This window comes from Nicotiana sylvestris, chromosome 7 (genome assembly GCF_000393655.2).
Source record: "Nicotiana sylvestris chromosome 7, ASM39365v2, whole genome shotgun sequence".
Lineage (NCBI taxonomy): Eukaryota > Viridiplantae > Streptophyta > Magnoliopsida > Solanales > Solanaceae > Nicotiana > Nicotiana sylvestris.
This window is the reverse complement of record NC_091063.1, coordinates 57,547,366-57,564,413: the sequence shown is the minus strand read 5'-3', so window position 1 is coordinate 57,564,413 and position 17,048 is coordinate 57,547,366. Positions and strand designations below refer to the sequence as shown.

Below are 17,048 nucleotides of genomic sequence, written 5' to 3'. Positions count from 1 at the left end.
TGTCTGATAGCCTGATTGATAGTGAATTATCTTTGTGTATACATGTTTTCGCGAATGCTATCCTTACGTCAAATGTGCCTGCGTTCAAAGAAAAATTGTAAGTTTTGTGGGGGGAAGGTTAGTTCGTGCTCCTATTGGCTGGCTTTGCTTTGCTCCATTCTGAAAGCCTTTCGAGTTCCCCTGGGTGACACCTGACTCTTATGGAAATAGAGTTTTCAAAAATATGCAATTATTGATAAAAATAGAGCTATTTTGGAAACGTATTGATATATCAAGTAATTTTTGATGAACTAGTGACTGTAACACATCTCGAAGGCATTGCAGCTCTCTCATATTGGAATTTTGAGGGTCCTTCTCAAAATTCTACCTCAGTTTCTTAACCGATTCCTGACCGTCTGACATGCGATGGCGTTGGCTGGACTTGCTCCGGAATTTTGAGGGTCCTTCTCAAATTTCTGCCCCAGTTTCTGATCTTGGGGGGGGGAGGGAATGAAAATTTTATTATGATATGACCGAACCTATAAGGCTGCCTACATATCCCCTCTTAAACGGGAATCAGGTCAAGCGTAGTTCAATTATATTAGGTAAGGAAATGTAAAGTAATCTAAGCATAGTATCACTTGGCTGCATCTAAATTGATTGGTTTGGCCAGATTTCTCCATCCATTTCTGCAAGTATGAGTGCTCCTCCTATTAGCACCCTATGGACCATGTACGGACCTTGCCAGTTGGGTGAGAATTTCCCTTTGGCTTCATTTTGGTGTAGGAAGATCTTTTTCAGTACCAAATGACCTAGTGCAAATTGCCTAGGTTTGACCCTTTTGTTGAAAGTTTTGGACATTCTGTTCTAATAAAGTTGGTCGTGTCATACTGCGTTCATCCTCTTTCCATCTATAAGGGCCAATTGCTCATAGCATCTTCTTATCCACTCTGCATCACTGAGTTCAGCTTCCTGTATGACTCTTAAAGAAGGAATCTCTACCTCGGCTAGGATGACAGCCTCGGTACCATAAACCAGCATGTAGGGAGTTGCTCCGAGTGATGTGCGATTTGTAATGCAGTATCCCAACAAAGTGAAAGGTAACTTCTCATGCCACTGTTTGTGGTTCTCTACCATTTTCCTTAGTATCTTCTTAATGTTTTTGTTGGCGGCTTCTACGGCTCCATTCATCTGAGGTCTGTAGGCTGTGTAATTCTTGTGCTTGATTTTGAAAGCTTCACATATAGCTTTCACTAGATCACTATTGAGATTGGTGCATTGTCAGTAATAATGGACTCGAGAACTCCAAATCGGCATACAATACTATCCTTGACAAAATCTGTGACGACTTTCTTTGTTACAGCTTTGTAAGATGCAGCTTCTACCCATTTTGTGAAGTAATCAATGGCTACCTGAATAAACCTGTATCTGTTTGAAGCAGTGGGCTCAATCGGACCAATAACATCCATTCCCCAAGCGACGAATGGCCATGGTGAGCTTGTTGCATTGAGCTCATTTGGCGACACATTTATCACATCGGCATGCACTTAACATTGAAAGCATTTACGGACATACTGAATGCAATCCGTCTCCATGGTCATCCAAAAGTAACCTGCCCTGAGTATCTTCTTAGCCAAGATGAAACCATTCATATGCAGGCCACAGGTCCCAGCATGTACGTCCTTAAGCAGTTTGGAAGCTTCTTTTGAATCGACACATCTTAGCAAACCCAAATCAGGAGTTCTTTTGTACAAGTTCCCTCCACTATGGAAGAAGTAATTTGACAATCTCCGGAATGTGCATTTCTAAATGTGATTTGCATGCTCCGGGTATTCTCCTTTTGATAAGTATTCTTTGATTGCATGGAACCAAGGCTTTCCATCTGCTTCTTCCTCAACACGAGCACAATATGTAGGCTGATTATGGATACTCACCGGAATGGGATCAATGTAGTTCTTATCTGGATATTGTATCATAGATGACAAAGTGGCCAATGCGTCGGCAAACTCATTCTGAATTCTAGGCACATGTCGCAATTTTATCTTTGTAAACTTCTTTCTCTATTCCTGCACATGGTGCAGATATGGCAATATCTTGGAATTCTTGGTAGCCCACTCTCCTTGTACCTGGTGCATAAGCAAATCTGAATCACTGATCACCAGCAACCCCTGAACGTTCATGTTGACTGCCATGTTGAGCCCTAGTATGCAGGCTTCATATTCCGCTATGTTGTTGGTGCAAGGAAATCTGAGTTTAGCAGATATCGGATAGTGTTGACCCATTTCTGATACCAAAATCGCTCTGATTCCCACTCCTTTAAAATTTGCGGCTCCATCGAAGAACATCCTCCAACCAGTGTATGCTTTGGTAACGTCTTCCCTTACGAACGACACTTCTTCATTAGGAAAATATGTTTTCAAAGGTTCGTACGCTCCTCCTACCGGATTTTCAGCAAGGTGATCTGTTAAGGATTGCCCTTTGACCGCCTTTTGAGTTACGTAGACAATATCGAATTCACTCAACAATATCTTCCATTTGGCCAACTTTCCAGTCGGCATGGGTTTCTGGAATATGTACTTCAGAGGGTCCATCCTGGATATGAGGTATGTAGTGTAGGCACAGAAGTAATGCCTCAATTTCTAAGTTGTCCAAGTTAGGGCACAACAAGTGCGTTCCAGTAGAGAGTGTCGTACTTCGTAAGGTGTAAACTTCCTACTCAGGTAATATATGGCCTGCTCCTTCCTTCCTATCTCGTCATGTTGTCCCAAAACACATCTGAAGGCTCCATCCAATACAGACAGATAGAGTAACAAAGGTCGTCCTGGTTCTTGCAGGACCAAAACTAGAGGTGTGGACAGGTACTCCTTGATTTTGTCAAAAGCTTTCTAACAATCCACGTTCCAGGTTGTTTCGCCATCCTTTCTTAGCATCTTGAAGATGGGTTCACATATGACTATGGACTGTGCTATGAAGCGACTGATATAGTTGAGACGTCCTAAGAAGCTCATCATATCCTTTTTGCTCTTAGGCGGTGGTAACTCTTGAATAGCCTTGAATTTAGATGGATCTAGCTTGATCCCTCAATGACTGATGATGAATCCCGTAATTTTCCTGCGGGAACCCCAAATGCACATTTCGCGAGGTTCAGTTTCAAATTGTACCTCCTTAACTTGTCGAAGAACTTCCTCAAGTATGCTATTTGATCTACGGCCCTCTTGGATTTGATAATAACATCGTGCACATCTACCTCTATTTCTTTGTGTATCATATCATAGAAGATGGTGGTCATGGCTCTCATGTAAGTGGACCCATCGTTCTTCAAACCGAATGGCATCATCTTGTAACAATATACACCCCATGGTATAGTAAAAGCCGTCTTCTCTACATCTTCTTCATCCATCCAAATCTGGTGATAACCCACAAAGCAATCTACAAAGGATTGGAGTTCATGCTTGGCGCAGTTATCGATCAGAATGTGTATGTTTGGTAGTGGAAAATCGTCCTTGGGACTTGCCCTGTTTAAATCCCGGTAGTCAACACATACCTTGACTTTCCCATCCTTCTTTAGGACTGGCACAATGTTAGCTAACCAGGTTGGATATTCAACCACATTGAGAACTTTGGCTTTAATCTGTTTGGTAACTTCCTCCTTGATTTTCAGGCTCATGTCTGGCTTGAACTTTCTAAGTTTCTATTTTACTGGTGGACACATGGGATTAGTAGGCAACTTGTGAGCAACTATGGAAGTTCTCAAACCGGTTATGTCATCATATGACCATGCGAAAATGTCCTCATACTCTTTTAGGAAACGGACGTACTCTTCCTTCTCTGTTGGCGATAGGTGAATGCTGATGCGGGTCTCCTTGACCGTCTCGGCATCTCCCAAATTTACTGCTTCGGTCTCATCTAGATTTGACTTAGTATTATTCTCAAAGTTTTCAACCTCCCTGACAATTTCCTCGGGTATTTCATCTTCTTCATCTGAATCAGTATTCTCATGTTGCTTTGCCTCATTACATGTAACAGTCACCAGTTCATCAGAAAAAGTAATAATAATACTGTAGAAAGGAAAAATGTAAAGATAGTAGTGAATAATAAAGATCAAATACATTTGATTAAAACTTGAAAAATTGTCCAGACAAAGTGCAGCTCGATGAATCGAGCATTCATTTTGAAACAAGTAAAACATAAAACAAAATTATGGGAAATTTTGAATGCCTAGAATGGCTTATAGAAGTAAATTCTGCTAAGCTACCCAGGTACTCGGCGGGCTCGGGATGGTGTGGTAGTCCAGTTCCTGAGAACAGCTCCCTTCGCCATGGTCTGAATAGTGAGGCCTTCTTTCTCCTCCTCCTCCTCAATTATGGCACCACAGTCCATGTCCTCATCCTCCAAGAACAAATTCTTCAACCCAGCTAGCGCTTCTCCCTCTGCAGTCCCCCATATTGTATCAGCCTGGTAAAAATCTTGTTCCAAATATGGCACTGGCTGCTCAAGAGGGTAATACGGTCCACGCCATAGAGGCGACCAATCATTGTACTCTTGCCATGTGTACTGGTATCCGAGCCCAAAGGTGGTACCATGATTTTTCAGTTGTATTGGTTTGGTGATACCTTGGAGGTTCTTTCCAAACCCTTTGCCGGGTTCATATCCAGACCATGCTAGTATGCTTTCTATTTTGTTACTCTGCCACTTATCCTTCTCAATGACATTGACCCATTAGATGTGATGATAGGTTTCCCCTCCTAGCCTTCTTCTATGTCCAATGTCCGGGATGGTTTGACTAGTGTAGATGGGGTTGCTTTCATCTCTGTGAATGATTACCTCCTGGAAGTTCCATTCAAACTTCACGGCTTGATGTAGTGTAGAAGGCACGACTCCAGTGTCATAGATCCATGGTCGTCCCAACAGAAGATTATATAAGGTTGGTATGTCAAGCACCTGAAATTCAACGTCGAACCAAGTTGGCCCCATCTGCAAGCAAAGGTTGATTTCCCAGATCGTGGCCCTCTGGGACCTATCGAAAGCCTTCACATTCATGCTTCCTACCCATATCTCATGGACACCTTTGTCCAACCTTTTGAGAGTGTCCAATGGACAAATATTTAGGCTCGAACCTCCATCAACCAAGACCCTGGCAATGAACTTGTCTTCAAATTATGATTCAAGCCCTCAGGCGGTAGCTCATCTTTGTGGAAGATAATCTTATGGCTCTCTAGTGCTTGCCCAACCATGTTGGCCATTTCTCCGCTGGTTATGTTATTGGGTACATAAGCCTCTCTTAACACTTTCATTAAGGCGTTCTTGTATGCCTCTGAATTCTTCAATAGCGATAGGATAAATATCTATGCAGGGACTTTGTTCAGATGGTCAAAAATAGAGTACTCCTTTGCCTGTACTTTTCTCCACAGGTCATCTGCACCGGTCTCAATGATAGGCTTCCTAGTAGTGGCCTCCTTACTTGAACCTCCCAGTTGTTCAGGTGTATAGACTCTTTCAGTTCTATTCATTCCTTGTACAGCGTTAGATTCCTCTACCTTAGCCTTCCCTTTCCGCCGAGCCTCGGTGACATATTCCCAGGGTATTTCTTTTGAGTTTAATAGGGGTGTGGTTGATATTATCACAGTGAAAGGTGTGACTACTTCTACTTCAAATGGAGCGGGGTGGCTGCGGGCGGAGCCACTTCCACCTCGAATGGAACTAATGTAGTTACCTTAACCTCGATTGGTGCCTGAGTCTGAACCACAATAAGAGTAAGTGTAACTGCAACCTTTAAGTCATCACCTTCTCGAATAAGCTCGATCGACCCCTCAGGGTCCCATTCCTCATTTGTCTCTATCACATGTACGCTATCACCTCTATGATCAGGGATGAGATTGTTGCATATATTAGGTGCGGCTTTCTTTGCTTGTATCAACTTGTTGTCAATTAGCGTCTGGATCTTATCCTTCAGTGTTCGGCACTCAACAGTGGTATGCCCTTTCATACCGGAATGGTACGCACAAGTTTTGTTCGGATTGACCCATTGAGATGGATTTTCTAATGCCACAACAGGAACATGAGTGACGTAACTCGCGGCTTTCAACCTTTGATATAACTGGTCGATGGGTTTAGCAATGGCGGTGTATTGTCTGGGTGGCCTGCAGTCGAAGTTGGTTCTTGGTCTTGGATAATTTTGGCGTGTTGGTGGTGATTGGAGGTGGGATGGTTGGGGGTTATAGGTGTGATGAACAATGGCTGGTTAGGAATATCTGGGAGATGACAGTTGATACGTAGACGGTGATACTTGGTATGTGGGTAGAGGTGCCTGATATGTGGGTGGAGGTGTTTGATATGTGAGTAGAGGTGTTTGATATGTAGGTGGAGGTGTCTGATAGCTAAGTGGAGATTTTGGGCCCTAGGCCACCATTACCGCCCCAACATTTCTCTTCTTCGATATGCCACCTGATTGTAGTGCCTTATTCGTGGCTTGTAGTGCCTCGAAGTTCATTACCATCCCGCTCTTGATTCCTTCTTCAATATTTTCTTCGAGTTTGATGATGTAAAAGAATTTATGATTTTTGATAACCATCAACCTCTCATAATATTGTGGATCCTGTGCCCTGATGAAGAATTTATTCATCTGTTCTTCGTCCAAAGAGGGCTTAATTTTGGCCGCTTCTGACCTCCAACGAGTAGCGTATTCTCGGAAAGTCTTAGTAGGTCTCTTCTTAAGATTCTGAATGTAGAAAACATCTAGTTCATTCTCTATGTTGATCCTGAACCGGTCCATGAAAGCTGATGCCATGCTTACCCAATTAGACCATTTCTTAGGATTTTGGCTGATATACCAAGACAAAGCGTCCCTAGTAAGGCTCCTCATAAAGAGCTTCATTCAGATCTTTTCATCTTTCCCGACCCCAACAAGCTTGTCATAATAGGTCCTTAGGTGAACCCTGGGATAACCTATGCCATCGAACATTTTGAACTTGGTAGGTTCCCTCTGGCAGTTCAACATCCAGCTGTATGCATAGATCTTCATAGTTAAAACCTTTTATTCCTTTATCGCCTTCAGCACCTTGAACTCGGCTTGTTAACTTTTTTAGTTCTTCAACCATGTTTTTAATGAGTATGTCCTTCTCGGAGGATTCTGGTGTATATGAGTGAGGTTTAGTTTCCACATATGTAGGGTTGCTTTGATGGGTGCCAGGAACTTGGTTGTAGTGATGGTCATTGGTGGAGTTTTGTGGATCGGAAATAGGTTGTGGTGTGTTTTGGGGAGTATGGTAAGTGGTGGTTGGTGGGTACTGAATTGGTTGATGATGATGTTGCAGTGGGATTGGTATCGGCGGTGGATTGATATTTTGGGGTGGAGTTGTGTATTGATTTGGTGTGGTAGGATTTTGTGGTTGTTGGCTTTGTGTGTTATGAGGAGGTGTTGGATTCTTTGTGTTTTGTTGGTGGATATCGAGGACATTAAGGGTGAGTGATAGGTTTGCCAAGTTGCGAACCTGTTCAAGTTCTCCTTGCAATTCTAATATGGTTTGTTCCAGTCTCAGGACTAGATCATTTGGGGCCGGAGTACTACGTCCATCTGAAGTCTTTGCGTTCTCAACATTTTTCTTTCGGATTCCACTTAAGTTGTCCATCTTTGCTTTCCCTCTGCCTTTTGTGTTGCTTGGAGGAGGAGGAGGGCCTCTAGATCTAGTGTGGTACACTGATGAGACCAGTATGAGTGAACCAACCTAAGGAGATGGGAATAACAATAAAAAATAAACAAAACAAAAAGGTAACAAGTCAATGGGGATCCTGAAATGTTTGCAGCATTTAAACACATATTGCTGAAATGTAAATTCACATCTTAGTTTAGGAACCTCGTTGTGCCCGAGGTAGGCCTAGCGACAAATAGATTTGGAGAACTTTTAATGCCAATAGATTCTTCATTTCATAATATAAAAATAGACGAATCCCAAATCGACACTAAGATAAAATAAAATAAGTCATTACTGGCACTTGGCCTTATTACATTTTTAGGAAAAAGCAAAAAAGTCTATCCTATTTGGTCCCAGAAGGACCTTCCCCAGATTCAATCTTCCGGACTCCATCATATAGATCCCCCAGCTCGCGCAACCCTAACAGCAAGTAGGCCCTGGCCAAATGTCCTCCTTGAGCTCCTTCGGCGTTTTGGCAATTTTCAATCCTCTTTATGACTTTACATTCCAGCTCCACTATTCTTCGCCCCAGATATTCTAGTTTCCTGTTGGAGGTGAATGCCATTTCCTTCCATTCTTCGATCAACCTCACATTCCTCTCATGTATTTCCCGGTGCTCATTTTCAGAGTCGTGGACCCTCTTGCGCAGCCTGTTGTACTTGTCTTGAGTTTCAGCTTCCTCATCTATGATTCTGTTTCCTCGATCGGCCCCTAGTGTCACCATTCCTTTCAGATTATCCTCCAACCATGCCGGGTAGAGAGGATCGCAACCTGCATGATACCTATCTGGCTTAACAGTGTTCTTCTCTACAATGATTTTTGCAGTGCCACATATGCTGAGCTTGGCACTTGTAAGGGACATTGACATCTTGAAAGTCTGACCTAAAATGACTCATCTTGACAACCCTTAGTACAACCTATTTCCCGCCTGCTTGCCTCATAACTGGCATAGAGAATATGGGTATATCCCTATCAACCCGATCAGCACCAAGTGCGGAGCATCCTTGGACCTGATAATAAATTCGTCTATTGGGAAACATTCAAACATCCACTGCACCTGTTCCTCGGCCAAATTATCGAAGAACTCTACCCTTTTTTTGGAGCTTTCTGGCTGAGCAAATCTGTCTGGAATGTAAGTCATCTTCTTAGGGTGATGGAAGACAATATGGTCGTTCCAAGCCCTTCGCGGAAATTCTTGGCGATAGGGACCTTTTTGGAAATGCTCCAACAACCATAACTGCAGCAACAAATTACAACCCTCGAAATGCTTGACCCCTCTTTGACAGCGCTCCAAAGCCCTGTAGATGTCGGCTATGTGTAAGGCCCCATGAAAATTTCCACTCTAAACCCGAAAGCTCGTAGTGGCAATTAGTAATATGTGTTAGAGATGCCTAAAGCTCGCCACGGTTCGGACCCTTTAGAATTGGTCTATGCATTAAAAAGTCAAAGAATAATATTTTCCAGAAAAGTGCCATTTTTTCGGTCCACTATGCGGTCGCATAATAGGAATGCGGACCGCATAGTCACCGCAGAGTGAAGCAGTGTGTTGGCCAAATTGATGTTAACTATGCGTCCAATTATGCGTATGCGGGCCGCAAAGTTGCCGCATAATTCCCTTGGGATTTTGAAAGGGGCAGTTATACGGTGCATTATGCGACCACAGAACGGGTATGCGGACGCATTTCTACTATATACCTAGGCAGTGTGTTCAAGTCTTGGGGAGAATTTTTACAGTCCATTATGCGAGCCGCATGTCCACTTTGCGGTTGCAAATCCGAGTCGGGGCTCCAGTTTTCTAATTTTAAACCCGACCCCCCTGTCGTTATATCCTCTGCAATAGCTCATTTGAGCCTATTTCCTAACACTTTTATATTGAGAGAGAGAGAGGGGTCTAAGAGAGAGGAAGTGCTTCCCATCAAAATTACTCCATGAATCCTTGGTAAATTATTGAAGATAATCAAGTGAGGGACCTAAAACCTCATCCCAAGAGGTAAGGCTTCATCACCTCAGCTCTCATTTTACACATAGCTACAAAGGGTCATTGGTGAGGTAATTCATGGGGATAAGGGGTTTTGCATTGCATGCATGTGTTCTTGAAGAGTATGAGGAATTATAAAAGAGGAGACATGGGTAATGGGCTAGTGTAATCTTGAATAAAAGAAACATAAGGCCTTAATGAACACTAAATGCTTGGTAAAATGCTCAAGAGACCTTGATTATGATCTTTTCTTGATTATGAGTTAAATTGTGCTATATTGCTTAAATATATTGAAATGCAAACATTCCGGAATGTTATAGGATTAAGGAAAGATATGTTGAGGTATGTATGGCTAAAACCCTATCTTTTAGAAATTGAGCTTCATTGGCGTTTGTGTGAATATGGTAGGATTATAGCTGAATTGTTGCATTGCTTGTCATTTACATGAATTGATGTTGTAACCGTATATGAGTGAAAAATGTGTCTCAACATGATCAACGTGCTGTCTTGATAACTTGAAGATGGAAAGGATATGAATTATGTATTGAAATGCTTGGACTTTAAATTGAAATTGAAGTTGCGTATGTTGCGCCATCCATGTGAAGTCTCCTCTATGCCTACCATTTTAATTGCTCTTGTGTGTGCTTATTATCCTAAATTACAAAGCTAACATTGAATGTGGGAATGATGTAAATATACGGCCTAGTGCCAAGGATAATGTGATAAGTTGTGGCACCAAGTGCATATGAAATGATATATGTGAAACGAAGTGATTAATGCGAAGGGAACAATGCCTTGGAAATGCGGCCTAGCCGATCGGGCCAAAGTTGGACTCCGCTCAAGATAGCGGTGGTATTTTGAATGAATTCCGAAAAGAAAAATGAGATTGTGATTGAAATATACGCCTCAAATGAGGCGACCTAGCCGATTGGGTCGAGATTGGACTCCGCTCAAGATAACGGTGGTATTGTGAATAATGATGAATAATGTGAAATGCCCCAAACTAAAAGCTATGTAAAAATGATGTGGATGTTGTATGATTCTTTTATTTGATAATGTTGTGATCGTTTAAGCATAAGTTATAATTGTGATTTCTTATTCTTGCATGAAAATTCTTTCTAACCAGATGATGTTTAGTTATACATACTGGTACTATTCCATGGTACTAACGTCCCTTTTGCTGGAGGCGCTACATTTTTAAATGAATGTAGGTGGCTCCATTGCAGATAGTGCGGATCGCGCGTAGCAGAGTACCTTCTTCTTGAAGTATTGGTGAGCCCCTTTCTCCTTCAAGGGGTTATATTGCACATCTTTTGTTGTAGACTTCTACTTTTGAGGTATAGCCGAGGTCTTGTTGTCGGCATTGTCATAACTTGTCTTTTCATCCTTAGAGGCTCCGTAGACATATGTGTGGGTTACGTATAGGCGTTGGATGGGTCTACGAACTATGATGTAATTCAAATTCTCGCTTTGCTAAAGTGTATTTGTATGGAATCTTGGAACTTATCGACGATTTAATGTAGTGACTTAAAATGAGCTAACTTTGTAGAATGAACCCTCTTTCCTCATCTAAATGAATGAATAAAAGCATGGCTTCCTTATTCGTATTGAGTTGGGTAGGAAGTGTTTGATAAGGCTTGCTTAGTTGGGGGATGCTCGATTGAGCGCCGGTCGTGCCTCCCGAGGTTGGGGCGTGACAAACTTGGTATTAGAGCCTAAGGTTTTAAAGTATCCTAGGATGTCTTGGAGCCGTGTCTAGTAGAGTCCTTCTTATCGGTGTGTAGTCCACCACATCTATAAGTTGGAGGCTACTTGGGCATTTAGGAATAACACCCTTTTTTGATATTCCGGATCGTGTGCTGACACTGTTCCCTCTCTAATCAGTGCATTGTTCTATCTTTCAGTAAATGGAACCTAAGAAGAAAGCAAGGATTGGACAAGAAGCCAATGCTAATGCCACTTCAAAAGTGGCTGATGATTCACTGCTTGATACTGTGGGTGAGGGTAGCCGCCTTGCTATCCCTCTGCCGGATTTTTCTATTCCATAGCAGACTACCCAAGTCCCTACACCCATAGAGGGTACCACTATCCTTCCCGTTGATACCACTGTCCCGCCTCCAGCCCCAGTTTCCGGTTCTGGTATTTCTGATGGAGATCTTAGGGGAGCTATTCAGATGTTGACTCAGCTAGTGGCCTCTTAGGCCCAGAGGTCAAATGTTGCGCCCAGTTCATCTAGCCAGCAAGGGATTCTACTAGTTCTAAGGTGACTTCAGTTAGACCCTCCAGTGTTTTCAAGTGCCAATCCAGAAGAAGACCCTCAGGATTTCATTAATGAGTGCACAAGACCCTCAAGGTTATGCATGCAACTGAGACGGAGGGAGTAGAGTTGGCTGCCTACTGTCTGAAAGGGGTGGCATATTCGTGGTTTGAGTTATGGGAAGATTCCCGAGAGGAGGGGCGCCCTCTAGTAAGGTGGGGTGAGTTTGCTGATGCCTTTATAGATCATTTCCTGCTCGCTGAGACAAGGGAACCCGTGCAGCAGAGTTTGAAAATTTAAAGCAAGGTAACAAAAGTGTGTGGGAGTACCACATAGAGTTTGCTCGCTTGTCCAAGTATGCCATTCATATGTTTCCCACAATGGAGTCCAGGTTCGCCGGTTTGTTCAGGGCCTTAATTCTTTGACTATTAATGAGGCTTCTACAGCTGCATTGAATTCTGACATGAATTATGGGAAGATGGTTGCATTTTCTTAGGCTATAGAGAATCGTAAATTGAAGATCAGAATGGAGAGAGAGGGTAACAGCAAGGCTCGGTCTACGGGCAACATGGGAGAGTCACTAGGTAGGGGAAGATCAGCTTTCAGGGGAGGATCATCAGGGCCTTCCCAGTCTGTTGCATAATATTCAGCCAGTGCACCGCCATCAGGGCCTAGCTAGCAGTAGTGGAGTCGTTTCAGGCCCGGTCAGGGCAACAGGGGATCACATCAGCAGGTTCAGTCAGGAGAGAGGTTCCAGCAACAGTAGAGGTCCCCGTGCCCTAGGTGCGGGAAGATGCACTCGGGGATTTGCTACATGGAGTTGTCCGTATGTTATGGATGTGGGATGAGGGGTCATATTCAGAGGCATTGTCATATGTCCCTCCAGGGAGCAGGTAGGGGCACAACACAGCCAGCCAGCCCAGCAGCTGCTACGTCTTTAGCCCCCTGTCCATCTCGAGGTACCCCAGCACCTGTAGGGCGTGGTGCAGCTAGGGGTGGTGCGCAGAGTTCAGGAGGACCTAGCCGGTTCTATGCTATGAGTGGACGCTAGACTATAGAGGCTTCCCCAGATGTTGTTACAAGTATTCTGACTGTCCAATCTAATGATATGTATGCACTTATTGACCTCGGTTCCACCCTATCCTATGTTACCCCTTTTGTTGTTATGGAATTCGGGAAAGAACCAGAACAGCTTCATGAACTATTCTTGGTGTCTACTCCGGTTGGTGAGTCAATTTTGGCTGTTCGAGTTTATAAAAGTTGTGTTGTCACGGTGTGTGGTAGGGATACCAGGGTTGATCTTATTGAATTGGGAATGGTGGATTTTGATGTAATAATGGGAATGGATTGGCTTTATTCATGTTTTGCCAAGCTTGATTGTCGGACTAGAAATATGAGGCTTGAATTTCCTAATGAGCCTGCTATTGAATGGGAGGGAGATAATGTAGTGCCTAGAGGCCGGTTTATTTCCTACCTTAAGGCCGCGAAGATGATCAAGAAGGGGTGTATCTATCATTTAGTTCGGGTTACGGACACCAATGCTGAGGCGCTTAGCCTTGAGTCTGTACCAGTTGTAAATGAATTTTCGAATGTCTTTCCAGATGAGCTCCCTGGGTTTCCACCAGACAGGGAGATTGATTTTGGGATCGATGTGATGCCAGGCAAGCAGCCTATATCAATTCCACCCTACAGAATAGCACCGACATAACTGAAAGAGCTAAAGGAACAATTAAAGGATTTGCTAGAAAAAGGTTTCATCCGGCCGAGCGTATCACCGTGGGACGCACCGGTCCTATTTGTAAGGAAGAAGGATGGGTCTCTGCGGATGTGTATTGACTACCGGCAACTCAACAAAGTCAAAATCAAAACTAAATACCCTCTACTAAGAATAGATGACTTGTTTGATCAACTGCAAGGTGCTACGTGTTTCTCGATTACCTTGCGGTCCGGGTATCATCAATTGCAGATAAGGGAGTAGGATATTCCAAAGATGGCTTTCAGAACTCGGTATGGGAACTTTGAATTTATGGTTATGTCCTTTGGGCTAACAAATACCCCGGCAACTTTCATGGATCTTATGAATCGAGTCTTCAAGCCTTTTCTAGACTCCTTTGTGATAGTATTCATTGATGATATTCTTGTGTATTCCCGAAGTCGGGAGGAACATGCTGACCATCTCAAGGCAGTTTTGCAGACTCTTCAACAACATCAATTGTATGCAAAATTTTCAAAATGTGAATTTTGGCTTGAATCTGTCGCGTTCTTGGGTCATGTTATTTCTGGGGAAGGAATTATGGTTGATCCTCAAAAGATTGCAGTAGTGAAAAATTGGCCTAGACCTACCACTCCAATGGGGATTCGCAGTTTCTTGGGTTTGGCTGGGTACTACAGGAGATTTGTGGAGGGGTTTTCTACTCTTGCCTCTGCATTGACTAAATTAACCTAGAAAGCAGTTAAGTTCCAGTGGTCAGATGCTTGTGAGAAGAGCTTCCAAGAATTGAAATCAAGATTGACTACAGCACTGGTACTAACCCTGCCGGAGGGTATAGAGGGATTTGTGGTGTATTGCGATGCTTCCAGGATCGGGCTCGGGTGCGCGTTAATGCAGCACGACAAGGTAATAGCCTATACTTCTAGGCAACTCAGGAATCATGAAAAGAACTTTCTAACTCATGACTTAGATCTTGCAGCAGTGGTGTTTGCACTAAAGATTTGGAGACATTATCTATATGGGGTCCATGTGGATATATTCACGGACCACAAGAGCCTTCAATATATTTTCAAGCAAAAGAAGTTGAATCTGAGGCAAAGAAGATGGCTAAAGTTACTCAAGGACTATGACATTGATATTCTTTATCACCGGGGAAGGGCTAATGTTGTGGCAGACGCTCTTAGTTGAAAATGTATGGGAAGTTTGGCTCATTTTGAGGCATATCAGAGGCCGTTAGCCAGGGAGGTTTACCAGTTGGCTAGTTTGGGAGTTCACCTTGTGGACTCTAATGAAGGAGGGGTAATTATGCAAAATAGGGCTGAATCATTGCTTATGGCAGAGGTGAAAGAAAAGCAATTCAATGATCCATTATTAGGACAATTGAAAGAGGGCATTCACAAACACAAGACCTCAGTTTTTTCCCTTGGCATGGATGATGGTACCCTACGATACCGAGATCGCCTATGTGTTCCTGATATTGACGATCTTCGGGGAAGGATCATGGCAGAAGCTCACACTTCCAGGTATTCCGTGCACCCAAGTTCTACAAAAATGTACTATGATCTCAAGGAAATTTATTGGTGGAACAACATGAAGAAGGACGTGGCGGATTTTGTGGCAAAATGTCTGAATTGTCAGCAAGTGAAGGCCGAACATCAAATGCCCGGTGGGTTGGCTCAAAGCATAGAAATTCCAATATGGAAATGGGAGATGATTAATATGGATTTTGTTGTAGGTTTGTTGCGCACTCCGCGCAAGTTCGACTCATTTTGGGTAATCATGGATCGACTCACGAAATCAGCACACTTCTTGCCAGTTAAAGCTACTGATACAACAAAATAGTATGCCTAGTTGTATATCAAGGAAATAGTCAGGTTGCATGGTACTCCAGTCTCAATCATTTCCGATCGAGGGGATCAGTTCACAGCCAACTTTTGGAAGAAATTTCAGCAAGGTTTGGGCATGCAGATAAATCTTAGCACAATATTTCACCCTCAAACCGACGGGCAAGCAGAGCGGACCATTCAGACACTTGAGGACATATTGAGTGCTTGTACTCTTGATTTCAAAGGTAGTTGGGATTACCATTTGCCACTCATAGAATTTTCTTACAACAACAGCTTCCATGCAAGTATCCAGATGGCACCATTTGAGGCATTGTATAGTAGGAGATGTAGGTCTCCCATTGGGTGGTTCGAGGTTGGAGAAGCGGAATTGATAGGGCCAAACCTCATGCATCAGGCCATAGAGAAAGTCAAGATTATTAAGGAGAGGTTGAAAACTGCTCAAAGTCGCCAAGAGTCTTACTCGGATGTTCGTCGTAGAGATTTAGAGTTCAAGGAAGATGATTGGGTATTTTTGAAGGTTTCCCCTATATAGGGCATCATGCGGTTTGGGAAGAAGCGAAAATTGAGTCTGAGGTATGTCGGACCATACAAAATCATTCAGAGGATTGGTCAGGTGTCATACCAGCTTGAGCTACCACCCGAGCTGTCATTAGTACATCCAGTCTTCCATGTGTCTATGTTTAGAAAGGTAGTAGGAGATCCGTCCACTATTACGCCGGTTGAAACTATTCAGATTAATGAAGAGCTGCCATATGAAGAAGTTCCAGTTGCCATTCTTGATAGGCAAGTTCGGAAATTGAGAAATAAGGAAATTGCATCCGTGAAAGTGTTATGGCGGAACCAGCAAGTTGAGGAAGCCACTTGTGAAGCCGAGAATGAAATGAAAAAGAAATACCCACATTTGTTTGAATAGTCATGAAATAGCTTTTATGCACTTAGCTCCTATGAACTATTATCTTTTGAATTAATCTATGTAAAACTGTCCTATTTTGGTTATATATATATATATATATATATATGTATGTATGTATATGTTGCCTATGCGGCCATGGTTAGTATTGTACGAGTTATGTTATGCCTATGGAATGTGTACCTATGTTAGGATGTGTTTCTGGGGCTCTCTAACAGGTGGATAAGGCCCAGATACAAAGGAAACTCTGGCGAAATTTTCGGCAATTAAGGGAGTTAGCTGAATTTGGAGACTAATAGTATGTTTAGGTTGAGAAAAAAAATTGGAAAGTTGCATAAGAGATTGCAAATAAGTGAACCTTGATCCTCATTCGAGGATGAATAATCTTAAGTGGGGGAGGATGTGAGGCCCCGTGAAAATTTTTACTCTAAACCCGAAAGCTCGTAGTGGCAATTAGGAATATTTGTTAGAGATGCGTAAAGCTCGCTGCAGTTCGGACCCTTTAGAACTGGTCTATGCATTAAAAAGTCAAAGAATATTGTTTTCCAGAAAAGTGCCATTTTTGCGGTCCACTATGCAGTCGCATAATAGGAATGCGGACCGCATAGTCGCTGCAGAGTGAAACAGTGTGTTGGCCAAATTGATGTCAACTATGCGGCCGATTATGCGATCGCA

The 17,048-nt window shown here is 43.0% G+C and overlaps 2 protein-coding genes across 2 annotated transcripts; both read left to right on the top strand.

The window, feature by feature from the left end:
• Positions 1 to 13,013: 13,013 nt before the first annotated feature.
• LOC138873183 (uncharacterized) lies at positions 13,014 to 13,613 on the top strand. Its single transcript, XM_070151624.1, has one exon. The coding sequence runs from the start codon at positions 13,014 to 13,016 to the stop codon at positions 13,611 to 13,613; it is 600 nt and encodes a 199-aa protein (XP_070007725.1).
• A 2,142-nt stretch (positions 13,614 to 15,755) lies between these two features.
• Positions 15,756 to 16,376, top strand: LOC138873182 (uncharacterized). The gene is made up of 2 exons (XM_070151623.1): positions 15,756 to 15,968; positions 16,065 to 16,376. The coding sequence occupies exons 1-2, from the start codon at positions 15,756 to 15,758 to the stop codon at positions 16,374 to 16,376; spliced, it is 525 nt and encodes a 174-aa protein (XP_070007724.1).
• The last annotated feature ends 672 nt before the right edge of the window (positions 16,377 to 17,048 follow it).